At 54.5% G+C, this 23,814-nt stretch overlaps 6 protein-coding genes and 1 non-coding gene across 7 annotated transcripts; 6 read left to right on the forward strand and 1 right to left on the reverse strand.

The window, feature by feature from the left end:
• Positions 1 to 3,666: 3,666 nt before the first annotated feature.
• On the forward strand, positions 3,667 to 9,756 carry CONPUDRAFT_83099 (Piwi-domain-containing protein). The gene is made up of 19 exons (XM_007771972.1): positions 3,667 to 3,965; positions 4,047 to 4,538; positions 4,589 to 5,058; positions 5,114 to 6,061; positions 6,123 to 6,208; positions 6,269 to 6,379; positions 6,437 to 6,677; positions 6,743 to 7,938; positions 8,016 to 8,223; positions 8,289 to 8,316; positions 8,383 to 8,601; positions 8,668 to 8,725; positions 8,850 to 8,859; positions 8,918 to 9,012; positions 9,072 to 9,196; positions 9,262 to 9,334; positions 9,393 to 9,474; positions 9,530 to 9,571; positions 9,638 to 9,756. The coding sequence occupies exons 1-8, from the start codon at positions 3,733 to 3,735 to the stop codon at positions 7,090 to 7,092; spliced, it is 2,931 nt and encodes a 976-aa protein (XP_007770162.1). The 5' UTR covers positions 3,667 to 3,732; the 3' UTR covers positions 7,093 to 7,938; positions 8,016 to 8,223; positions 8,289 to 8,316; positions 8,383 to 8,601; positions 8,668 to 8,725; positions 8,850 to 8,859; positions 8,918 to 9,012; positions 9,072 to 9,196; positions 9,262 to 9,334; positions 9,393 to 9,474; positions 9,530 to 9,571; positions 9,638 to 9,756.
• A 645-nt stretch (positions 9,757 to 10,401) lies between these two features.
• Positions 10,402 to 12,004, forward strand: CONPUDRAFT_83100 (uncharacterized protein). Its single transcript, XM_007771973.1, has 2 exons — positions 10,402 to 10,539; positions 10,599 to 12,004. Exons 1-2 carry the CDS (start codon positions 10,465 to 10,467, stop codon positions 11,634 to 11,636), a joined length of 1,113 nt encoding a protein of 370 aa, XP_007770163.1. The 5' UTR covers positions 10,402 to 10,464; the 3' UTR covers positions 11,637 to 12,004.
• A 976-nt stretch (positions 12,005 to 12,980) lies between these two features.
• CONPUDRAFT_138030 (uncharacterized protein) lies at positions 12,981 to 15,047 on the forward strand. The gene is made up of 10 exons (XM_007771974.1): positions 12,981 to 13,265; positions 13,346 to 13,550; positions 13,711 to 13,976; positions 14,081 to 14,121; positions 14,190 to 14,208; positions 14,272 to 14,299; positions 14,363 to 14,384; positions 14,451 to 14,511; positions 14,576 to 14,651; positions 14,708 to 15,047. The coding sequence occupies exons 1-10, from the start codon at positions 13,105 to 13,107 to the stop codon at positions 14,831 to 14,833; spliced, it is 1,005 nt and encodes a 334-aa protein (XP_007770164.1). The 5' UTR covers positions 12,981 to 13,104; the 3' UTR covers positions 14,834 to 15,047.
• Positions 15,048 to 15,461: 414 nt separating this feature from the next.
• CONPUDRAFT_166523 (uncharacterized protein) lies at positions 15,462 to 18,737 on the forward strand (the record flags this gene model as incomplete). Its single annotated transcript, XM_007771975.1, has 11 exons — positions 15,462 to 15,920; positions 15,985 to 15,998; positions 16,069 to 16,234; positions 16,300 to 16,565; positions 16,626 to 16,666; positions 16,742 to 16,760; positions 16,819 to 16,868; positions 16,937 to 16,972; positions 17,032 to 17,056; positions 17,113 to 17,200; positions 18,252 to 18,737. The coding sequence occupies exons 1-11, from the start codon at positions 15,768 to 15,770 to the stop codon at positions 18,735 to 18,737; spliced, it is 1,344 nt and encodes a 447-aa protein (XP_007770165.1). The 5' UTR covers positions 15,462 to 15,767.
• A 66-nt stretch (positions 18,738 to 18,803) lies between these two features.
• Positions 18,804 to 19,618, forward strand: CONPUDRAFT_166524 (uncharacterized protein; the record flags this gene model as incomplete). Its single annotated transcript, XM_007771976.1, has 2 exons — positions 18,804 to 19,532; positions 19,600 to 19,618. Exons 1-2 carry the CDS (start codon positions 18,919 to 18,921, stop codon positions 19,616 to 19,618), a joined length of 633 nt encoding a protein of 210 aa, XP_007770166.1. The 5' UTR covers positions 18,804 to 18,918.
• An 8-nt stretch (positions 19,619 to 19,626) lies between these two features.
• Positions 19,627 to 23,552, reverse strand: CONPUDRAFT_144965 (uncharacterized protein; the record flags this gene model as incomplete). The annotated part of the gene is made up of 9 exons (XM_007771977.1): positions 19,627 to 20,068; positions 20,122 to 20,388; positions 20,624 to 20,851; positions 20,925 to 21,540; positions 21,622 to 21,700; positions 21,790 to 21,933; positions 22,018 to 22,175; positions 22,256 to 22,374; positions 22,437 to 23,552. The coding sequence occupies 9 exons, from the start codon at positions 23,550 to 23,552 to the stop codon at positions 19,832 to 19,834; spliced, it is 2,964 nt and encodes a 987-aa protein (XP_007770167.1). The 3' UTR covers positions 19,627 to 19,831.
• A 127-nt stretch (positions 23,553 to 23,679) lies between these two features.
• CONPUDRAFT_t71 lies at positions 23,680 to 23,751 on the forward strand. The gene has a single exon. It is a non-coding gene; the product is annotated as a tRNA-Glu (tRNA).
• Positions 23,752 to 23,814: the final 63 nt, after the last annotated feature.

A 23,814-nucleotide genomic window follows, 5' to 3' on the forward strand; every position in this document is an offset into this window, starting at 1 on the left:
CGTGCTACGGAACACTGATCACCTTATAAGGTAATAGTTCTTTAGGAACCCCGTACACTAATAGCTTATTCTAAGACTATACTACCGTGATGCAGCGCTTAATGGTGGTGTCTGTTGCTTGCGGCGGGGAGGGGACAAGGGCGAGGGAAGGGACAAGGGCGGGGAGGGAACAAGGGCGGGGAGGGGACAAGGGCGGGAAAGGGCAGGACAGTGGGAAAAGGGGACAGGGGGCAGGGCCGGAATTCACCGGAGGGGCTTAGCCGGGGCGGAGTCTGGGCGGGAGGGCGGGAGGGCGGGGGTTAATAGCCCCGGGGCGGGGTGGGACACTACTCAGGGGAGCTCAGGGGGTTCCGGCGATGTCGGGCGTAGATAGAGTCTTTATCTCGTCTAATCTAGGAACAATCGTTAATTTGATCTAATCTAAGGCGTTGGGATTACACGGAGAGTGGTATTCGGACTATGTATATAAATGGAATGGTTTCCGCCGACAAAGGCCGCTGCACCTGGGTGCATCAGCAGGTGCTCGGCAAAGGCCAAGAAGAGGCTTCGGAAGCCTCCCGCGCTTAATGTGCGCGACAGGCTTTAGAAGCCTCTTCCTTGGTGACGGTCAGGTGCCGTTATGACATAAGTATCACTGTCTCACGGTTTCACAAAATTTTCCGTCTACGCACCAGACTTCCAGCCATCTTTCTTTCCTTGTATCCCTATAGCGCGCTTCCTCACCGTTTTCTCCACAGAGTCTTCAGAGCAGCTTCCTTGCAGCTTGCAGTACCGTACGGTAAGCACTGTGATGGCCCATGCATCATGACAATGAGCTTACTATCCTCTACCAGCGCTGTACCCATCCCAGCATAACATGCATCGCTGTCTACGTGTTCCCGAATTGCTCTCAGCCATATGTTGGCATGCCGCGCGATCAGATTCACCCACCCGTTCAACTACTCTGGTTGCACTTGCAAGGACGTGCCAAGACTTCAAAGAAACCGCTCTCGATGAGCTTTACTTCGAACTCCCGTGTCTGGCGTATGTGTTCATGTGCTTGCCGCGGGACTTATGGGTCATCAATGAGAAACAGAATGAGGTAAGCCTTTATTAGTACCGATATACCTTGAACAGTCCTTTACCGATTCTTACCCTTTACCCCACTCGTCGGACAAAGCTGAGCTCGCACCCCCCCGATCGGATGCTTAGCTTTGCTCGCGCAATGATGCGGTCCGATCTGCGTACCTTGGAGAGTTACGCATCTCGAGTGCGGATCCTCCATCTTCGAGAACCTTCCGATGACATACTTGTGGACTCCGGCGTTCTCGGTGCAGTGCACTGTCAGAGCAAGCCTCCTCTCCTAGCCAATCTGCGTCATGTGTGCCTCGACAACTATGATTCCCCTCACCCATGCGAGTTTTTGCTTTTTCCGCAGCTGTTATTTGGTAGACAGCTCGAAACACTTAATCTGGGCAGAATCACTTCTGAGACGTTGCCGACCTTGAGCGCCGTAAGTCAGCTGAGCCCTATGCTCAAAGAACTGCGTTTCTGCGCAAGCCAAGAAGCCAGCTCGTTTGACAGGATTCTCGAGGAGAAGTTCTTGGAAGTTTTAGAAGAAAGTGCGAAGTTCCTCAAGAGGCTCCGTGTTCTCGACCTCAACTTAGGAGACGACGTCCTTACTCCAATTTACCCATATATAGCGGCACTTGCTTCCCTTTCTCAGCTTAGAACCCTACGCTTGTGTACCAGCAATGACAGTCACGAAGTTCCATCTACATTCCCAAGCTCCGAGGTAGCGACAGCCGTTCTACCAAAACTTGAAACCCTCACCTTGGATGGAAATCCTCATCAAATTGCACGAGTCATGCACTGCTTGCGTGGCCTTTGCAGCCTTTCGCGCCTCGAGCTACATTTGAATGGATTCATAGCCGATAAAGATACCCACTACGTTCTGTTCATATCTGCCGCAGTGCTATCCTTGTCGGCTTCTCCGATAAAGGATATTGAGCTCCACTTCCCCGGGTACTATTATCAGGATGCACTTTCGTTTGATAACCTTCGTCCATTGTTTGCCTTCTGCAACTTGCGACACCTCAGCTTGATGTATTGTCCCTACCCTCCCTTTGACGATGCCATGCTAGCCGAGCTTGCGCATTCATTCAAAAACCTTGTTACGCTAGACCTTCTCTGGGATCTCAGCGGCGACCCCGGGCCAGTGGATGGGGACTACGGCTGGAGAGACACGAACTTCACGTTCTGTGGAGTTGCACCTTTGCTCCGACACTGCCCGAAGCTCGTGTCGGTCCAGATGGCAGTTGACGTAACTCCATCCGCCAACAAGGGGATACAATCCGACGCAGATTCAATAATCGGGGGCATATCCCACTCCGAGTTGACTAGTTGGGCGGTGGGAAACTCTGCTATCGACGACGACATTCGGTTTGTCGCCCGCACGTTGGCATGCATGGCACCCTACTTTGATGACATCGAACTCCCCAGCCTTGAATCGTCTAGTCCGAGCCGTACTAAAGCCAATCGAAGGAGATGGAGAAAGGTTGCTGCGCTTTTGAAGGATTACAGGGATGTGCGCGATCATTATCTTCTTCATGCGTCTTCATGACGATGTTCCTGAAGTTTGGTGGGATCGTTATTCCGGACGTCCCTTTGATACATTGACACCATCACTTGACATTCTTTCCGCTTCATGATCGATAGAGCTACATTACTACAACATCTATTAACTCCAGGTTTGCGTTTGAAATAGCTAGCTGTGCATGAAGGGATTGTTGTATATGGAAGCATTATGATAGAGTTCTGCACTACTCTAAACGTGGGCATGCATATTGCCACGGAAGCTTGGAGTCGAAGGCGAGCAAAGCAGTAAGTGGCGGTGGCAGTGGTATCCTTTCGGTAAGTTCCGAAGGGCATCACGTCCGCATGCAATTTGTGCTTTTGGACGACCACCATGGATGCCTGCCACCCAATGTTATGCTCTCTCAGGACCAATACTTCTGGCTTTGAAGCTGATCAAGACGCGTCAATATCAAGAAGTATGGACTTCTGCAGGCTGGGGAGATAACACGGTGGACGGCACTGGGGATGACGTCGGCGGGCCCAGTCAAGACGCTAGCACCCATCCAGCAACGCCTGGAAACCACGCGACTGTCAACGTTGCATACACCTTGTCAAGTGGAACCTAGTGGAACCTTTTGGCCATCGATGAGATCAGATATCGACGCCCTCGTGCGGATCAGCTGCTCCGCTGTCAGGGAACTTGTTTTTATCGTGCAGCGTTCGTGAGCTCAATCCGCGTCATTTCAAAGGTGGGTTGCCTTTCGGCTGTCGCATCGGAAACATGGTTAACCATCCAAACTTAGAGGTGCTGGCATTGGACAATAATGTTGCGTTCAGGGTTCGGGAGGCTAATTTACCTTTGCTCATACATGGATCGAAGGCCACGACGTGATCAGATATCGGGCCGACTGAGGTTGAGTGGATGTGCGATTGACCATGTAAGACAACAAAGGAGGGATGATGAGGAATTGCCTCCGGCCATGGCCTAATCCTATGGGTGTTTGTGGATTCTGAATCCGACGGTGCGCAAGTATAGCACGCCCCCTGAACCTTCTCTCGCTTTTGCATAGCAGTAGTTTGAGCGCCCGCACAGCAGCGCGACATTTAACCATCGTGTCCCTCCGCGTCTCGCCTTTCTTCCTGTCCGCCTTCTCCCACTAGAACAAGACACGACACATGAGTTATCGAGGCGATCGAGGACGAGGAGGTGACAGAGGTAGAGGCAGAGGCGAGTTCCGTGGTGGTGCTCCCCGCGGACGAGGTGATGGGGGTGGTGGTGGTGGTGGTGGACGGGGTTACGACCGGGGCGGTGGCCCCCCGCGAGGACGAGGCGAGTTTAGAGGGGAGTACCGAGGCCGTGGTGGCGATCGTGGCAGAGGCAGAGGTGGTCCTCCTCGTGAGCCGGCTGGGTGAGTGACACCGGTTGATTGCTATCCTCGTTCCTCTCCCTGCTCACCTTCTCTGCCTTTGTTTCAACCCCCTATTGTCAGCGTCTTCTCTCCGGGCACCACCGCGAACATAGATCAGCGCATCGCAGACGACTCGGACAAGGCACTCATCGCTGCGTTCAAATCGCTCGCCATCCGGGAGAGCGACGACGTCCCCTTGCGGCCGGGCTTCGGAACTGCCGGCACCCAGATCAAGCTTCGCACCAACTTCTTCCCCGTGCGTGTGCCCAAAGGTCCTCTCTATGAGTATGATGTCCAGATCAGCCCCACCGCGGGGACTGCGATCAAGCGAGTCAAGCGACGCATCTTCGAGCTCGCTGAGCAGACACCCACGTGGCAGCAGGCGCAAATGCGTGGAAGGGTGGCCCACGACAGTAGCGCCAAGCTCATCTCTTCGTTCAAGCTCCCCGAACCACTCCAGGTCGCCGTGCCTTTCTACGACGAAGACGAAGAGGGCCCGCCCGCTGAAGGCGGGAAAACCTACACCCTGACGATCAAGTATATTCAGGATATCGACACCACAAATTTGACGAGGTGAGGCCCACATCCGCTACCAGTGACGATTGACTGATTGTTCCTTTCAGCTACTTAAACGGAGAGCCCAACTACAAAAACTATGATATACTGCCCGTTGTCACCGCTCTAAACATCATCTTGGCCGCTCACCCTCTACGGAACGGCGTCGTCGTGGGTCGCAACAAGTACTTCTTCCGCTCAGCAGCCCAGCCATTCAGTCTCGGCGGGGGCTTGGAGGCATGGAAAGGCTTTTATTCATCTGTTCGCCCATCGCATAAGCAGCTCATGGTCAACGTCAACGTTTGCACAACGGCGTTCTACACTCCTGGTAATCTCGCCGAAGCCATGCTTAACTTCCAAAACTCCAGCTTCGGTGCTCGAATGAGCGCGTTTGCCAAGGGCGTCCGAGTCAAGACACAACATCTCGGATATCGCAAGACGGTCAAGGGGGTTGCTCATCAGAATGCCCGCCAGTATCGCTTCAATTGCGATGAGATGGGAGGACGTCAGGTTACGGTAGAGGAGTACTTCGCATCACGTAAGTGCTATCAGCTCTTGCTTTAACATGAACTTATGCACTCTCCTTCTTCAAGGATACCAAATCAAACTACAGTATCCCGAGCTCCCCCTCGTTGATGTTGGCGGAGGCAAGAAAAAGAACCTCCTCCCAGCCGAGGTTTGCGACATCCTCCCCAACCAGGCGTTCCGTGGGAAGCTCACCGAGGAGCACACAGCAAACATGATCACCTTCGCGTGCCAGCCTCCCAATGTCAACGCCACCGCCATCACCACCAGGGGTCTGCCGGAGCTCGGCTTCTCAGGGCAGCAGACCGCACCCCTCCTGAACGCCTTCGGTGTCTCCATCAGCGACCAAATGGCCGTCGTGCCAGGCCGCATCCTCCCCTCTCCGGCGCTACGCTACGCGGGGAACAACGCTCCGCAAGTCGACAACCGCGCCTCGTGGAACCTGCGCGGGGTCAAATTTGCCGTCGGGGCGCGGCTCAACCAGCTCGCGGTGCTCGAGATCAAGGACGGCAACAACCGGGACGAGTTCGCGGACCCGGACTCGCTCCACGATGTCATCTCGGGCTTCCAGCGCATGTGCATCACATCCGGCGTTCAGATCCAGAACCAGAAGTACACTCTCGCGCAGGCGCGCCTGCCGCGCAAGAACGCGGCGGATCTGCTCAGGCGGGACGCGATCAGCGTGATCCGGACGACGGTGATGGAGTCGTTCAAGCCCAAGCCGACGCTCATCCTGGTCTTGCTCTCGAGCAGCGACCACGCGATCTACGATGGCATCAAGCATCTGTGCGACGTGTATCTGGGCGTGGCGACCGTCTGCGTACACGCGGCGAAGATCAAGAAGGGCCAGCCGCAGTACTATGCGAACGTCGCCCTCAAGGTGAACATGAAGCTCGGGGGCGTGAACCACAAGCTGGACGATAGTGGTCCGACGAGCCGCTGGTTGATGCAGCAGCCTACGATGATCGTTGGTATGGATGTCACGCATCCTGGGCCCGGGAGCATCAAGGGGACCCGTGAGTATTACTTGATGCTCGAGTAGTCAGGGTTTCGATGTTAATTCTCTTGCTTTTTCAGCTTCGATCGCAGCTGTGGTAGCGAGCTGCGATTCCAACTTTTCGCAGTACCCTGCCAGTCTCGAGATCCAAGAATCGCGAAAGGAGGCATGTTAATTTTGACCCTACGATCTCCTTTAAATACTCTTCTAATAATCGTATTCATAGATGATAACTAACCTCAAGAACATGATGATCGAGAGACTTGACCTGTTCAGGAAACGCAATGGCAACAAACTCCCGCAGCGAATCATTGTCTACCGCGACGGTGTTGCCGAGGTTAGCTACTCCTGCATTCAGTCTCGTTTTCAGCTTATCCATTTCTATCTATCATAGGGTCAATTCAACATCGTCCGCCTGGAGGAGCTACCCGAGATCAAGGCGGCCTTCCGCAAATACGACCAGGCCAAGGCACCGTACATGCCCAAGGTCTCCATCATCATCTGCGGCAAACGCCATCACACGCGGTTCTTCCCCACGCAGCCCAACGACGCCGCCCAGGACGGAAATCCCAAGCCCGGCACAGTAGTCGATCGCGGTGTTACTGCCATCTACGAATTCGACTTCTTCCTCCAGGGTAAGCCCCTATCTCACTGGCTCACATCCTCCCTTCCTTGACTAACGAGATATCGCGTTCCCCAGCCCACGGAGGCCTCCAAGGCACGACCCGCCCAACGCACTACTACGTCGTGCACGACGAGAACAAGTTCGAGGCGGACAACCTGCAGGGCATCACCAACGCGCTCTCGTACATGTTCTCGCGCGCCACCAAGGCCGTCTCGCTCGTCTCGCCCGCGTACTACGCCGACATCGCGTGCGAGCGCGGCAGGTGCTACCTCCGCAAGCTGCTCACCGGCTCCGCGGACGGCACGGCCACGGGCACCGGATCGGGGTCCGCCGCGGCGGAGGCGAACGTTGCGCACGAGGCGGAGCAGCTCTGGCATGGCGGAGTGAGGAACGATGCGCTCAAGGACTCGATGTTTTATCTCTGAGGCTGCGTGGGTTAGTGGTTCACGTATGTAAAGTAAATTTAGTGTTAGGATGGCTGGGAACCATCGACTTTTGGATCGGTTTTCAAGTTTTCGGGCCTTGAGGAGTAAAACTGACTCGAGGCCGTGCTTTGTAGTTTGCTTTCGATTGTCGTTTATACGAGCGGCGCTTGTGTATATCGCACCATCATGTATATGTACACGAGGAGGAACAATCAGAACATGTAATTATACACATCACCTCGGGCGCTTGATCTTGATCGTACACATACACCTTCGAGAGCTTCTAGAGGGAAACAACCTCCCTACACACCGATACACACGCCATTGACCAGCATCAATGCCAATCAGCAAGCCTCGCCATCGCAGCCTCATATTCCATCTTCACACATTCTTCTACCTTCCTTCCCCGCGGAACCACCCTACACCCAAAGCTCACAGGCCGTGAGTTAAACCCGTTGGTGTAGTCCCACGGATCGGGCAGCATCGGCTCCCCCGTGCGCTCGTCCGCGAGCGGAGAGATCGTGAACCCCCACAGGACGCGCGCGACGTTGATGAAGAGCGAGTTGAGGGAGAGGTGCATGCCCGGGCAGATGCGCCGGCCCCAGCCGAAGGGGAGATCGAACGCGCCGGGCTCTGTGCGCGGGTGCGCGGTCGGGGCGAGGAAGCGCTCCGGGGAGAAGGTGTCGGGGGAGGGGAACATGGCGGGGTCGTGCATGATTCCCCTAAGGCGTCGGGTGGGACGCGTGGAGATGAGGGGTGCGCGTTAACGAGCTGACGGGTATGAAGATACGCGGGGACGGTGCTCACGCCAGGTTGGCGAAAACAGTCGACCCTTTTGGGATGTGCCTGGGAGCATGGTCGGGAAGGTAAGTAAATAAGACGGAGGGTGCGGAGGCGGAGGCCACAATACGTGAGACACTCACATCCCCTCGTAATAGTCATCCGCAGTGACCGCGTGAGGTGTCCCACCGAGGACGGCCACAGGACGCCATCGTAACGCCTCATTGACGATGGCATTAATGTATGGTAGGTTCTGCTTGTCGCTAAAGTCAGGCATGCGGTCAGGGCCAACCACGGCGTCAAGCTCGGCTTGCGCCTTCTTCATCACTTCAGGGAAGTGAAGCATCGCGACTATTTGCGTGGAGATGGCGTATCAAGATCACGACACCCGTAGTGTTAATCGTAAAAAAACTCACGAAAGAACGTGCTCAATGTCCCGGCGGTCTAAACGGAATTACTATGAGCACAACAGAGCCGCAAGTAGAATCACTGATACGCGTTCATGCTCACCGTCTCGATACCAGCACCAAACGGCGACGACACCGCATACGCGATCTCCAGCTCAGACATCCCGTTCTTAGGCATCTCGTTGATCGTCTGAGACGCGAGGCAGTCACGGATGCTGCCGTCGGCAATGCGGACCTTGACGTCGTCCAGAAGATACATGTAGAGCTTGATGTCGCGCTGCCGCTGCACTTCGGGCTCTGCGCGGAACCATTGTAGGCATTTCTGTGCAGCGAAGGTTTGTTATGTCAGTTGACGGGACGGTGAGAGAATGAGATAATGAAGGATCACCGGAAGGTGGAGTAGCCATGGCCATGACTCGACGATGTATTTTCCCGGGATGCTGAAGTATAGGCAGTTGTCAGCGGTAAAATTAAGCGGCTTTGATTGCGGGACTCACTTGACGCTAGTTAAAGTGAGATCAAGAAATGAGACTCCAGTTAACAGAGAGCATGAGCCAAACGCGGGCCTACCTTGTCAAATCTATAATGAAGTGGATTGCGAGTTAGACGGATATATGCGTGCAATATGCGATACGTACAGTCCATGGCCTCGTTGTTCTCCTTGACAATCCACTCGTCGATGCTGTTCACTCGCCGTCCGTATGACATGGACACAACGACGCTTGCGGCGTATCTATGTGTAGGACTGTCGGCGCAAATACGCAAACAGCACATCGGTCATTGGCGACGCACCTTTGCAAGTGTCTCTCCCAATGCTCAGGGTCCGTCAGGAGCTGATACATAGCCACCTTCGACTCAAGACTCTGGACCTCCTGGTACGTATCGGCCTTGCGCGCATGAAGACCCGAGTGAAGCACCTGATTCAGTTAATCGCATCGTAAACATGAATGTACGTAAAATGTATGCGCTGTGTCGCGCTTACTTTTCGCCACCTCCGCCAGGCGTCATTGTTGGGCAGCATCAGGCCGCGTCGATTATCCGAGAGGATTTCGCCCCTGACGAGCTGGCATCAGCGAAGCTTCATGAAGCTGAGAAGTTGATGAGCCCTCTCACGCGACGACAAAACGCGGCCTGCTCGAGTAAATATCCGAGCGCTTCTCTAGTAGGTCCCATGCTGCCTGCGCCGTGCCCAGGACTGGCCGAAACGAAGTCAAGTAAGGTACGAACTGGCCTGTACGGTGAAGACTGACCTATGACTGGGGTACGACCAAGGAAGAGAGATACGACCGGACCTGGAGGGTCGACATCAGCGCATCAGGGAGGGGTGGCCTCAACGCATAAAGTTAGATCAGACGCACCGTACTCTCCGTTCCATTCAGCGAACTTCCTCCAGGGTTTGACAGCAGGTAGCTGATGTCTGTTGCCGATCCAAGGGAGACCGACAGGGCCTGGAGGCATGGAGCGTCTACGGATGAACCATGTCACGGCCGATCGTGTCAGGATGATGAGAAATGACACCGAGAAAGCCGCAAGCGACTGGCCTAGAAACGTCATAGACTTGAAGTCGAGCGAGAAAGCTGGCATCCGGGGGGTCGAGGGGAGGAACGACATGTGGGACTGGAGCAGAGGGAACAGATCGCCATATATCGCGAGAGTCTTTGCGGTCTGCTGGTCAGGCGAGTCGCTTGAGAACTTGAAGTTCCCATACACAAGGTCAGGCTCTGAGGAAGGTGGCGGGTGAAATGTTCTCCCTGGCTAGTGTGAGCGAGGTCACCCGCCGAGGTTATAGAACGAGTGAATGGAATACAACAACGACGCCGTTGAGATATTTCTCGACAAGAAGTTTGTCATGGCAGAGAATGACGCGTCGTCGCTATCGGTCACGGCGCCGACTGCCGGGGTCGTTGTGCTTGGCTGTCACTTTATCTCCACACCTGGCCATGAAGCAGCCTATCACGTCCTTCCCTTGTCCGGCAACAGTGCGGGCTCGAGGAGACAAACGATGACAGGAAAAGAATTCCATGTCAGCGAGTGATCGGGAATTGACTCCGCCGTCATGCTATAAATTCCTGCCGTCACTTGTCATCTGCCCTTCATCGACTCCTCTCTCGTCGTTTCTTGCCTCGCTCACCGCAACTCAGCTCAACGCTCCCTGCTCTCCAGCACCCCCACATTCTTTTCCAAAATGCGCTCCTTCATTTCCCTCGCCCTCTTCGTCGCCGCCTCCGGCTTCGTTAACGCTCTCCCTCTCCCCGGCAAGGTACGTTTTTCGCGCGCTTTCTGTTCTTACGCGTTTTTCTTACCGAGCTCTATTTATAGGCCTCCGTTAGCATCCTCGACAAGGCTACTGCCGAGGTCAAGAACGTCGCCAACGACGTCACTGCCAAGGTTGGCAACGTCAACAAGCGCGGTGACGAGGTCCCCGGTCTCTCCGCCCTCAACAACGCCAATGTCGAGATCACGGATATCCTCAACAAGCTCACTGCTGAGGTCGGCGACGTGAACAAGCGTGGCGACGACGTCTCCTCGCTCTCCGCCCTCGACAACGCCTCCGCTGAAGTCAAGGACCTTCTCAACGACGCCAACCTTAAGGCCTTCAACGTTAGCAAGCGTGGCGATGTCCCTTCCGGTCTCACCGACCTCCTTGCTCAGGTCAAGAAGCTCCTTGACAGCCTCAAGTCGGAGCTCAGCCCCAAGGACATCTCCGTCCTCGACAACGCCTGGGTCCAGATTACGAACATCCTCAACAACCTTACTGTCAAGGCTGGCAACGTCAGCCGTGGCGAGCCCGACCTTTCCATCCTGAACGATGCCACCGTTGAGATCAAGAACCTTCTTGACGGTGTCACGGCCAAGGTCGGCAACGTCAGCCGTGGCGAGCCCGACCTCTCCGTTCTGAACGACCTCATTGTTGAGATCAAGAACGTTCTCAACGGTGTCACGGCCAAGGTTGGCAATGTCAGCAAGCGTAGTGACACCGACATCCTCGACAACCTCACCGTCGAGATCAAGAACCTTCTCGACGGTCTCACCGCTGAGGTCGGCGACGTGAACAAGCGCGGTGACGAGGTCCCCGGCCTCTCCATCCTCGACAACCTCTCCGCCGAGGTCAAGGACATCCTCAACAAGTGCAAGGTCGAGATCGCCAACGTCAGCAAGCGCAGCGACGAGCCCGTCTCGGCCGGCAACGACGTTAACGCCGTCATCCAGGACATCCTCAGCCACTGCACCATCAAGGCGTTCAACGTCAGCAAGCGCGGTGACGCTCCCTCGACCGACGTCCTCAACAACCTTGAGGTCGAGATCAGCAACCTCCTTAACAACCTCGATGTCGAGGCCTTCAACGTCTCCAACTAAATGTTGAGCCCCTCAACTTTCGCTTCGGTTTCGTTTGGGTCTTTCGTCACGTCACGTCTTGTTGTTGCCGCCCCTTGACGGAGGAGGTCCTTCACTCACGCTCTTCGCTCTCGTCCTCGTTGTCGTCGTCTCCCGCACTCCCTTGTTTTAATCTAGCAATAGCTATCGCTCATGTATACCCCCGCCTTATGTGTTTACATTCCACCGCATACTGTAAAGTACACGGTGTGGCTCCATACATTGTTTCCACGATAGTTAACGTTGCTTTTACATCACACGCTCACTCTGTATATTTGCACGCAGCTACACATACATTCCGACTTGCAATTTCCATAATTAAATCGCATATTTGTGCTTCTGCGAGCAAGCCCTCATGTTTCGTTTGAGCGTTTGGTAAACTAGAGGTGCTGGTGAACGTTTGAACTATGAGGTGCTCTGAGCGCATTTCAAATACTAGCTGTACAAACATGACGGAGGATAAGGCATGCGGACTGTCGAAAGGACTGAGCTCGATATCCGGGTCTACGACACTTCCCCCGATTCAATCCAGTCCATTGCAGAACGAGGCTGGCGTCAGAGTGATATGGGTAAGAAAAGCATGAGCTATGTTGACTGAATCGTAGGAGACGTCGGCGGAGTCAAAGTACTTGAATGACAAGTGTTTGAGCTTGCATTGACGTTGGGGTCGTTTAGTCAGGCGGCATCGGCCGAGATCGTGCGAGGTTATGGTTTGGTTTCCTCTCGCGCCTTTTCAAAGGACTCAGTTGCCGGCTCGTGCGCTGTTCGCTATCGGGCTGCGCCCAAGCCCACTTAATACTTTCCTTTGTCTGGAGTTGAAAGGTACCAGACTCAGCAGACGATGCACAGCATCACAACTCCAAACCCTGCGTAGAATCCCTCAGACCTCATGACGCTGCCTAAGTACATACAATCCATCCTCCGTGTATACTATACTTATCTTCATCGAGTTTCGACAGAGCAGTCTCGTTTTTGTCTCTTCCACTCTGCCCTTTCTTCATCTGGTGATCTATGTGACATGGCGTTGCGACATTGGTGGCTGCACAGTGTGCGAGAACGACCTTTATGTCAAACCTAGAACCTTGAGCTTCTCAGGCCGTCCAGTGATTGATCCCGCTTACATCAAGGACTAAGATAGGCTAATGTCCGCTTCTCGGATCATGTAGGTTGCTGAAGCTGGATGGTGACGATGATCCCTATCAACATACCGCACCGTGCCGGTGGTTTGCTCTTGGCCTTTGACCAGGAGGGGTAAGACATTCATACGACCCATAAGCGCTTTAAATAAGACGTGATGAGAGATTCAACTTGCCTCCAAGCGTGTGCCTCTCCGACAGCGTCCCTTTTATCATCTTGATCCTCTGTTCTTTGCGTCTCCACCTTGGTTGGTTATCAGGAGATTTTACTCTGGTGTCCTTCACGTGGCAGCTGCAGCAAAACGGCTTCTAGCATGGACACATTCTCTCCAACGACTGATATCGGTCCCACTGTTGTCGGGACATTCGTGACCTTCCTGCTCTTTGGATGCCTACTCGTTCAGACGTATGCCTACACCATCCAGTTTGGGAGCAAGGATCCGTGGTTCTTAAAAGGCCTAGTCATACTTATCGTGTAAGTCTGCATTTGCTTTCACCGTCGTCCGACTGTTGTAAGTCCTACCCCTCATTCTAACCACCGGTTGTTTCGGCAAGTGGGCTTGAGCTAGGGCACTTGGTATCAGGGGCGATAGGAGTGTGGGACATGACTATTGGCACTCTTGTTGCAATGGGCCAGGCCCTGAACGAGGCAATGAAGGACCCCGCCCAGATTGCAAATGGAGGTGGACTGAGTGAGACTTTCTCTGTCGGAGCAAGCGTAGCGTCAATCTGGGGTCCAATCATCGCGTTCTTCGTCCGAGTAAGTTTCCAGCTCCCATGTTATCCTCAACGAGTCCTCACCCATACCTTGGTCCTCTTCCCAACCAACTCCTCGCTTTTCCTCGGTGTTCAACAACGTATCACCCCTCCCCCGTCCTTGTCGTCTCAACTCACTGCCAACACGTTACGAAACATCGCAGCTCTTCTTTCTATACCGTTTCCGCAGATTCTCGGGAGCCTGGATACTCCCAGGTCTTTGCGCCGCTCTCAGTATTGCGCATCTCGGCCTTGGACTTGCCGTATGGCCGCTTACGCTTTCTGCCACCAACGCTGAAGCGTTCCGGGATGACAACCATGGAAAGATCATTGCGCTTCTCATAGTCGAGCTCCTCGCCGACACGAGCATCACTATGGGGCTGTCGTACTACCTCTGGCGGACCGGGAGCGATATGGGCAAGAATCACGCGTGAGTACTCACTTGAAAAAATGTGCACATTGCATCCACATATTGCGATTTTCAATTACTGCACGAGCCCCATAAGAGTGAAAACTGAATGCTATCGTACGCAGTACATCAGTGATGATCAAGAGGTTGATCCTGTGGACTATCGGTGAGTATTAATAGCTCTTGCAGTGAAAATCAAAGTAAAATACCGTTTCTGACTTGGTCCATTGACAGAGGTGGGTATGATCACGACGTGAGCGATTTGACTTCGCACCATATTGTGCCTCAACTAAATCGACTGGGGTGCTTCGTAAAGCCTGACGGACCTTTCCATTATCGCGACGGTGCGTAACTACTGACTTATCAATCGAGAAGCAGCTACTGATGCAACGCTGTCGTTCAACTAGTTCGTGGCTATGCCTTCTAATTGTGGGTCTTCTCTTCACCCCGAGACGTCTCACACGGTCACTCACCGGGTTATATATCCTCTCAAAGTCGTGTGGACGGGTCTCTACTCATACCAGCCGGCTATCTATGCCAACTCTCTCCTCACCGCGTGCGTGCCCTCCACGTATGTTTCTGAGACCCCGGGTTGCTGACGTCGTCGTGGCGTTGCTCAGCCTGAACAGCCGCACAGACATCCACAGGCTCAACCCCGATGTCTACGTCGAAGATAAGAGCTGGCATCCTTCAAGGGTAAGAATTCGCATTTTCACGATTGAGGTTAGGTAACGTTATTTTATTCTGTGTAGTCGAAAGGACTGAGCTCGACTTCCGGGTCCACGACGCTTCCCCCGATTCAATTCAGTCCACCGCAGAACGAGACCCGGCGCCAGAGCGAAATCGGCATGAAAAGCATGAGCTATGATCTCATCTGAGTTATGTCGACTGCATCGTAGGAGATGTCGGTGACAAGGTACTTGAACCGACGGCAGCACCTTTGATCGCTGCCCTTGTTGTGCGCCTTCGTGCGCTTGTGCACCAACACTTACCGAACTCACTTATTAAGGTCCCTATTTTATGAATTCTGTAGTTACCTCGAATAGCGTTTCAAAGCTATGTCTAAAACTGCCTGTAAAGCCGCCTTTTCCGTTTGGCCTATAAGCTCGGCGAATACCGCGAGAATTTTGGTCTGATTTAGGCGTGGGAAGTATGACGAGGCGGTGTAGATTTTGGTGCGCCGTTTGCTGAAGACCTAAGTTACTAATACTACGACGCTCTTCCACTGACAGCAAGCACACTCTTTCCTGTCTGTAAGAGATTCAGAACTAGTGTTTCAGAGATGGTGCACTGCGGCATAGAGAATTTCGCTTACTGTTGACTGACCATCTATAGCCAGGCGATGCTCTAGAGGCATCTTGACGTGGTGCCCTGACCTGATGGTGGCAACCCAAGATGATGCCATCGTAACAGGCTAAACTGAACGCTCTCCGCGATCTCTTCCATAGGCATCCTTACCGTCTGATTCTTTCCTTGCGCCAGCCTTTAATCGGCTGCTCTCTAGTAGCCGAGGTGACTAGACCCCTCAGGGTTTACTTGTCCTGCCATCTTAAGGGACCAAATGTGCCCCACCCCAGCCTAGTCCTAGGCAAAGCCCCGCACCGTGATCTTTAACTTGTCAACCAGCCCATCAGCCTCAACTGTCAAGTAGCTGACAATCCATCATGGGTCCTATATAACCCCAGGTCCAACTCGCACAATCTTTGGTCCAGGTTGATCCTCCCCTCCCCTCCCTCCCCGCGCACTCGACGCTATCGAACATTGGCCATCCCGATCGCCTCAACGCTTACGAATCAAAGTTCTCATTGGAAAATGAATGCTGCAGCCGCTTTCGACCCCGTGATCGATGTTGGGCCCTCGCTGATCGGGGCATTCATCACTTTCTTCTTTTTCGGGTGTATGTTTGTTCAGACGTACATGTATTCTTATTACTGGAGGAGCGATCACTGGATGATTAAGGTGCTGGTACGTTGTTTCTATCCCGTTCGATTGTCGCCAGAGCAGCTCATGGATAACTTCTGTGCAATAGGTCACTTTGGTCATGTGAGTGCAACCGCTGCATGTTGCAGATGTCGAAGTACAATGTACTCATTGCATTACTATTGGTGCCTAGTGCAATGGAGCTTGGACACCTTGTCGGTACGACGCAGGGCGTGTGGGCGATGACGATAGGTACACTTGAAGCCCTGATACATCCGACGGCGACTTCTTCCAGCGCGTTCTCCGTCGGCTCAAACGTCGCTGCCATCTTGGGTGTGCCTATTGCCTTCTTCACTCGGGTATGCACATCTTCTTCCCAACGTCAGCATCTATTGACCCCTATTTCGTCGCCACATCCTTGTAGTTGTTCTTCCTCTACCGCTTCAGACGTTTCTCTCGCGCTTGGACATTCCCCTCCCTCTGCGGACTCCTCTCGCTCGCACATCTCGTACTCGGTCTTCTTGTCTGGTCGCGTACCGTCGGCGCGACAAATCCGCAGGGGTTCCGGGAGCAGAACGCCATGCTCATCGAGGCAGTGCTCGCCATTGAGCTGGTCGCAGACACGTTCGTCACCGGAGGGATCGCGTACTACCTGTGGGACAGCGGACGTAGCGTGTTAAAGACTTCGAAGTGAGTATCTCTCTTTCTGTGACGAAACGCTCAACATGCATCTTACGTTCGGTGATAAAGGGCGTCAAAAACGGTCAGGCAGCTGACGCTATGGACAGTTGGTGAGTGGTCGCTGAATCTTACAGCTCACAGCTCGAATACATGCTCAACCGTGTTTAACCTCCACCATTTCACAGAGGCTGGTCTTGCAACGACGTATGTCTCAATGACGTTCCTAGTTGATAGGTATACGGACGCTAATCGTCGCCCATAGCATCACAGACCTGATCATTGTAATCGCCTTCGTAACCATGCCAGCCAACTGTGAGAGGCCCTTTACTCTCTCTCAAACATACATACGTCATGATAGCTGATGATTATCTGGGCCGTAGTCCTCTGGACAGGCATTTATACCTTCCAGCCTAGCAGTGAGCCAATTTGCTTTCACCTCGATGAGAAGATCTACATCCTTATCCCTCCACCGCAGTCTATGCCAACACCCTACTTGCAGCGTATGCCTTTACTCATCCAGGCCTAACAGATACTGACGTGCATTCTTTTTTGATAGACTCAACAGCCGGAAACGGCTTTCACGCGACCGCACGCCCGCGCACATCAACACGGACAGCCTTCGGAACCTGACGACCTTTACCCCGGTACGCTCTTGGCCCCCTTTCTCCCTGACTGTTGGTCGCTAAATCGTACGTCCTCCTCGTCTTTGGTGTTTGCTACAACAGAACATGGGAGACGAAAGCTATGGGGCTGGATCGGATACGTTTATGACGGACTCTGATGGTCGTGTGCTGTCGCACACTGTTTCTGCTAAGGAGGTGGCGGCTAGTAGCATGGTCTAGTACGACACATATGTTGTTCCCGGTAAACATGCGATTTGTAATACAAGGATGTACGATAAAAGTCTTCATGTTCAGTATACAATGGTCATATCTTGGTCGTTTCGGGAATTCTAAGGACGGTATTGGAACCCATGTGAAACATTCGGTTTTAAGTTTGTATACGCGAGCAAGTTTTCCAAAGTACAGCTTGTCCTATGTAATTCTCCTTTGAAGTCATGGTAAGAAGTAAAGTAGATGTTGAAAATCATTTGACACTGTCGCGTAATGTACAGCTATCATAAAGTGGCCGAACTTAAAACGTAATAGAAGCCAAGTTTCATCCCCACGCTTCATGCGACTGAAACTTTTACCGTGCTCTGATCAGTCGCTCTCAGGATTCCCTCTCTCTTCCAGCCTTCAATACTTCAGCCCGTCCGCTCCTCAACCGCGCGGAAGTACTCGCTCACACCGACTTGGCTCACACACTTGCTCGCACAACGGTTTGTGCGCAATCCAGTATTTGTCGTGATACAGTAGTACTCACAGAACTACGGCAACCCAGACAATGCACCCATGTTTGGAGATCTCTGAAATATTGCGAATGATATGTTTTTTTTTACGAGCCGGCGATTTGGGAAGAAGATTCATCGGCTCTCGTAGCTTTGGCAATGACCTGTCGCTCATTCCAAGACCCTGCTCTTGATGCACTATACAACGAAGTCTGCTGTATTGGCCACCTTCTCATGTGCATGCCGCGGGACCTGTGGGTTCTCAAAGAATCACAGAAGGTGAGGATTCGAGAATGCCGACCAGGTGACCTGGTGTTGATACTATCTTGAAATGCATCGTGGCTTACAACTATTGGCCAATATAGGAAAAGCGGACGTTCTCGTTCCGCCGCATGATGTCTCGCGCCGATTGGCGTATTCTCGAGAAATACGCATATCGTGTGCATACTCTGAGCGTGGAAGCCTCGTCGCATGCCCAACCTATTGCCAGCGTGGACCCTGACGTCTTAAGCGTGGTCCAAGTGCACAGTGGCGGAGCTCTGCTCCCCAACCTGCGAAAGCTCTCGGTGTCTGACAACGATGGCCCAGACGGCGACGAAGTCCCTCACACCGCTGCATTCCTGCGCAACATGGTCCACTTTCCTTATCTGTTCTTCACCTCGTCCATTAGATCACTCGAACTCGACGATGTCCTGGAAAATTCACTGCATATTCTAGGCGCAGTGAGTCGGGCAATTCCATTACTCGAGCATCTCAGCTTTTCCGTGTGGGACCAGGCTGGAGATGAATTCCTGGAGCTCTTGGAAGATGCGACATGCAGGATACCGAAGCTTGTTTCGTTTCATCTTTAAATTTCTCGATTGGGAGACCGCACTGCCGATTGCACGGATAGTCAAAGCGCTCGCACCCCTTTCATCCCTAGAAGTCCTCCAGTTGCAGTGGCACAACGGATATCTGGATGAGGATCTTGCTCCCGTTTTATTGAACCCCGGCACAGGTTCTGATATAACACCATTTCCTCTCCGATCCCTGATGAAGCTCTCCATACTTTCCAGTGCATCTCAAGTCTACTGTACCATGCGCTCTATCTCCGACCTTTGCAACCTGACGTCCTTGGAGATCAATTTCGTCGTATTGGGAAGAGACGCTGCCGTGCCACAAGCCATGGCCGCTGTTGCAGATGCACTCTCGAACTCTCCGATCCGAAATATTGGTGTCTTCTGGTCTGAGAGCTACTGCCCAGGCTTACTTCCATTTGACGCGCTTCGGCCCTGGTTCAGATTTCGGGCTCTGGAGGTACTTTCCTTAGAACAGTGCCCTCACCCTTCCTTCGACGATGCCATGATCGCCGAGCTCGCGAGAGCTTTTCCAGGCCTCCATGTTCTATGCATGTACTGGGAGCGACCACTGTGGATATCTATTGGAGCCGAATGGGATACCAACGTTACGTTTCAAGGGCTCTCCGCCTTGCTCCGACACTGTCCTAAGCTTAAGAAGCTGACTTTGGCTGTTGATGTAACGGAAGGGATGAACCCGAACATTGAATCGAGTCTTGGGGGCATCTTTCAGACCGAGCTTACTACATGGGAGGTGCGCGACTCGTTGATCAGCAGGATCGACATCAAGTACGTTGCGCGGACGCTATCGTGCGTGGCACCTCATCTCGGCAAGGTCGTGCCTCCCCAGGGTTATGATTCTGCATTCGACATGAAGACCCACGAAGAAGCAGTAGAGAATTGGAAGGAAGTGGAAGGGCGGCTGGGGATTATATGTATGCACGGGAGTATTACCATGAGCATGGACCGTCGACTTGATATATGCACATACAGGTTTTTGTTTTCGGGTCCAATGGTAGAAAACATCATTCATGTGATAACAGCAACGTCCGTCCAATAGTACTAGATGCAAACGCGTAACAAAAAAGCATAAGCACAGCTACACCACCTCATTTATCAACGACCTCAACGTCCATCTCCCGATCCGACAGCGCCGGCTCGACATCGCTCGAGCCGATCGTGTACTCGGACGGCGTAGGCGCCATCGAGCGCGCCGGCGTCGACAGCATCGACACGTCCTGCGCGCCCTTGACCCCTTTCGCAGTAAGCCCCGCCGACGAGCACCCCGACACCTGCTTCTCCTCTGCCGCCTTGCGCATGCGTTCGTTGTTCCGCAGTACAATTCCCTATCCGATCATTCAATCACTGCAAAGCAAAAACAAAACGATGAATAACGCACCTTGACATCCTCGGGCCACGGCAGCTCCTCCTTGACCTCCGCAGCCTTTTGCTTCCCTTCAGGCAAAGCCCGGCTATACAGCAGCATATACGGCCCGGCTCCAAGGTGCAGCCCCGCGGGATCATCAAGCACCGTCGACTCGGGCACGCGATACACCTGCGAGTCCTCGTTCCGCCACCACTGGTCCGTCGCGTGGTCGTGCACGTACGAGTAGAGGTGGCGCCGACCGTAGAGGCCCTCGTGCACAAACACGGCGCGGAGGTCGTACTGTGTGCACGTCATTGTGAGTTATTCAGTTCATGTGCGGGAAGGGGGAGAAAGGAAAGGCAAATGGAATGGAGGAAGGAGGGGAGGAAAGGGAAAGAACAAGACAAACGGAAATATGGAAGTAACAAGCCAGAAGGGACAAGGGAAGGAGCACGTTGACCGGGGAAAAGTGAAACGACAAAAGAAAGGAAAGGAGAGAAAATAAGAGAGCAAAGAAAAGAAGAAAAAAACGCACCCTCGCACGCTGCAACTCCGGAATATCAAACACCTCCCCAGCCTCCTTCCTAAACTGCGCAACACGCTCCGCAATCCCCGCCACCTCGCGCTCGATCGCCGCCAGCGCAGCCCTCAGCTTCCCCGCCGTGCTCCGCAGCACATCCGCGCGCGCAGGATCACCATACGCGTCCGCAACATGCTCGTAGTACTCGATCGTCGCGCGCAGATCTTTCAGCGTGTCCTTGTCCTGCGCCCGCGTCATTCGCATCAGCACACCTCATACTCGAAATAAAACAGGAGAAAGAAAAAAAAGGCGATACCTTGAACCCGACCAACGACCGCCGCCTTGCCTCGAGCCTCGCAATCTCCTCGCGCATCACCCGCTGCAACTTGCGCTTCTCATTCGCCAGCTCCACATTCTGGCTCAAAAACGGGTCCAGATACACGTGCTTCGGATAGCGAAACGGCGTGCGCTCTCTCCTCGCACCGGCACCCGCACGCCACTCACCCGCCCCTCCTGCGACATCGCCAGCGCCACCACCACCACCACCACCACCGGCGCCGGCTTTCGAAGTCGACGCGGAAGCGGAGGCGGCGGAAGCGGAGGAAGAAGAAGAAGAGGCAGGATCAGCGCGCGCAAGCTGAAACGCGACAACGTCCGACGGCTCGTATATCACCTCCTGCCTTGCCTCCGCGTCGCCCTTGCTCGCCAGCTGCGCGGACAGGCACGAGAGCAGGTCGTTGTTCCGCTCCTCCTCTGAACCGTAACCGTAGCCGTAGCCGTAGCCGTAGCCGTAGCTGTCGTGCGGGCCAACACCGGCACTGCCAGCGGGCCCGCCGTGGCTGTCGATATCGACGCGGACGATCGCCGCGGACTGTGTGATCTCCGCCGGGCTGCTGGAGTGCGTGCCGAATTCGAAGCGGAGGAGGTTAGGTCTGTGTATGTGGGCGGTGCTTCAGCGTCGCGTAGTAGATGGGGGCGGAGAGCGATGTAGACGGAGAGCGGGGAAGACGTACGAAAGCACATTTTTACACTCCCTCCGATCCTGCTCGCTGAACAGCCGTTCCATCAGCGCAGTGAGCCGATCGTAGAACCCTGAAATAAAATAAACGGGAAAAAATACGGTCCCAGACCCCGTCAGCCAACCCCAGATCAAGACGATAAAGCAAGCACGAGGTGCGCACTGTACGACAACATCCCAACATCCTCCGCGAGACTCGCCCACGGCCTGATATCAAACGCCGCCGCCGCCTCATTGATGTTCACCTCCGAGAGACAAATATGCTCCATGTGCACGAAGATCTCGACGAGCGACCACAGCGCGTGTTCTGCGTCCACTCCACGGCGGATCCCCCATCAGAATCAATAATGGCTATTTCGAGGCGTCGCAGAAGCGCAACGGAGCGACATACCGGGACCGCTCGTCGGCGGAGGGGCCTCGACGGCGCCAGGCGGCGCATCGGGACGCCAGCGCGCGACGCGCGCGCGTAGTTGCGGGACGTAGTAGAGGCCTTGAAGGATCAGCGCGGCGTACACGAGCGGGCTGTTTGACGGGCGGAGCGCTACCGGGCTGGATCATTAAAATTTCGAGAAAAACGCGGGGCGGGTCAGCGAACAGATGAATGGGAGCGCAAGAGAACTAAGACGCACGCGCCGTCCTCACGCATCATCCGCTCCTCCGGCCACGGCTCATAAACGTCCTTGACGTCCGCGTGCTCGAGACTCGCCTCGATCGCGCGCGAAAGCTCGTCCTGCGCTGGGTCCGTAACCTGTTGCCAACAAACATAAGCCATGCCGAAGGCTACACTATTGCCAGAAGAAGAACACGCACGGCATTGTTGCTGTTGGATGGGACAACAGCCCATGCAGGGTCCGCTGGACGGTTGCTCGGCCCGAAATGCGGCGGCGGCGGATCCATGCTCTCGAGCGAGGCCTTGAGCGCCCTGTTCAGCTCCGCGTCGTCGTCCGCCGTGAGATCGATATTGATCGGCGTGTTCGGGCGCGTCGGCACGTCCCGACGCTGCTGCTGCGTCCCCGCGCCTCCGGAATTATACAACAAATTCGAATTCGAGGTCGAGCGGGGTACCTGCCCAGAAGCCGACGAAGAGGACGCGAGCGGCGGGACAGCGGGCGACGATGATGATGAGGATAGTGGCATGGCGACGTCGAGCCCGGTGTCGCCGTCCAGGATGGCCATGATCGCTTTAGAGACGTCGCCGTCGTGCTTGCGCAGGACGCGGCGCGCGACGGAGGCGTCGAACGCGTCGGCCATCATCTCGCGCACCTGCGCGATCTTGGCCTCGTCGTCTGCGGGACTGGTCTGCATCGCGGGCGGGTGCCTAGTAGATGCGTGCTTGGTCGTGGGCGAGTGGGGATTGGGGAGGCGGGCGGTCGATGCGGATGCGGTGGACGACGAGTAGCGCTGCGGTGGTGGGGGGAGAGCGCGTACGGATGTGGGACCGATCTGTGCGCTGCTCGAGGAGGAGGAAGAGGAAGCGGGTGGAGTGGGGAGGGGGCTGTGCGCACGGGGATGGGAATGCTGGCGTTGGTGGTGATGGGTGGGATTGTCCTCGGGCCAGTTGGGGGACAGATAGTTGCTGCTTGCCGTGCGGACGCTGACAGAGCCGCTGTCCCTGCGAGAAGGACGGAGATCGCGGTCAGAGTGAGATCGGGGGACGTGGACGTCAGCGAGGGGCGTGAACTTTGCGGTGGGGGTCGTCTCTGTGACTGGGGTGCCCGATGCTGAGCTGTTTAGGGAAAAGCGGGAGTCGGCGGAGTGCTGGGAGATGGAGTCGGTGTCGGGATCGGAGCGGCGTACGTGGACAAAGGCGTCGAAGTCAGGCTGGGATGTGGCGGTGGATGGGGCAGGGGACTTGGACTTGTTTCTGCGGTGGATGTGGGGACGGGCTTCTCGGACGCGGTGCCAGGCAGCTTTCATGTCTTTCATTGGATGTCCTCTACCCAGGTCCTTGTCTTCCCAGCGAGGTCCGAGTAAGGTGTAACACGTGTGCCGACGCTCGCGTCATAACGGCATTAACCCTCTCATATAGGCTACACTGCCTCCTATCATCACATCGGATATGGTGTAACGGCTAACATTGCCGCCTCTCACGCGGCAGCTCGGGGTTCGACTCCCCGTATCCGAATATCTTTTGCCAACGACATCTCTACCGTTTTTATCTGCCGTGTCATGGACCTTGATAACACAA

Source organism: Coniophora puteana (assembly GCF_000271625.1).
Source record: "Coniophora puteana RWD-64-598 SS2 unplaced genomic scaffold CONPUscaffold_8, whole genome shotgun sequence".
Classification (NCBI taxonomy): Eukaryota; Fungi; Basidiomycota; class Agaricomycetes; order Boletales; family Coniophoraceae; genus Coniophora; species Coniophora puteana.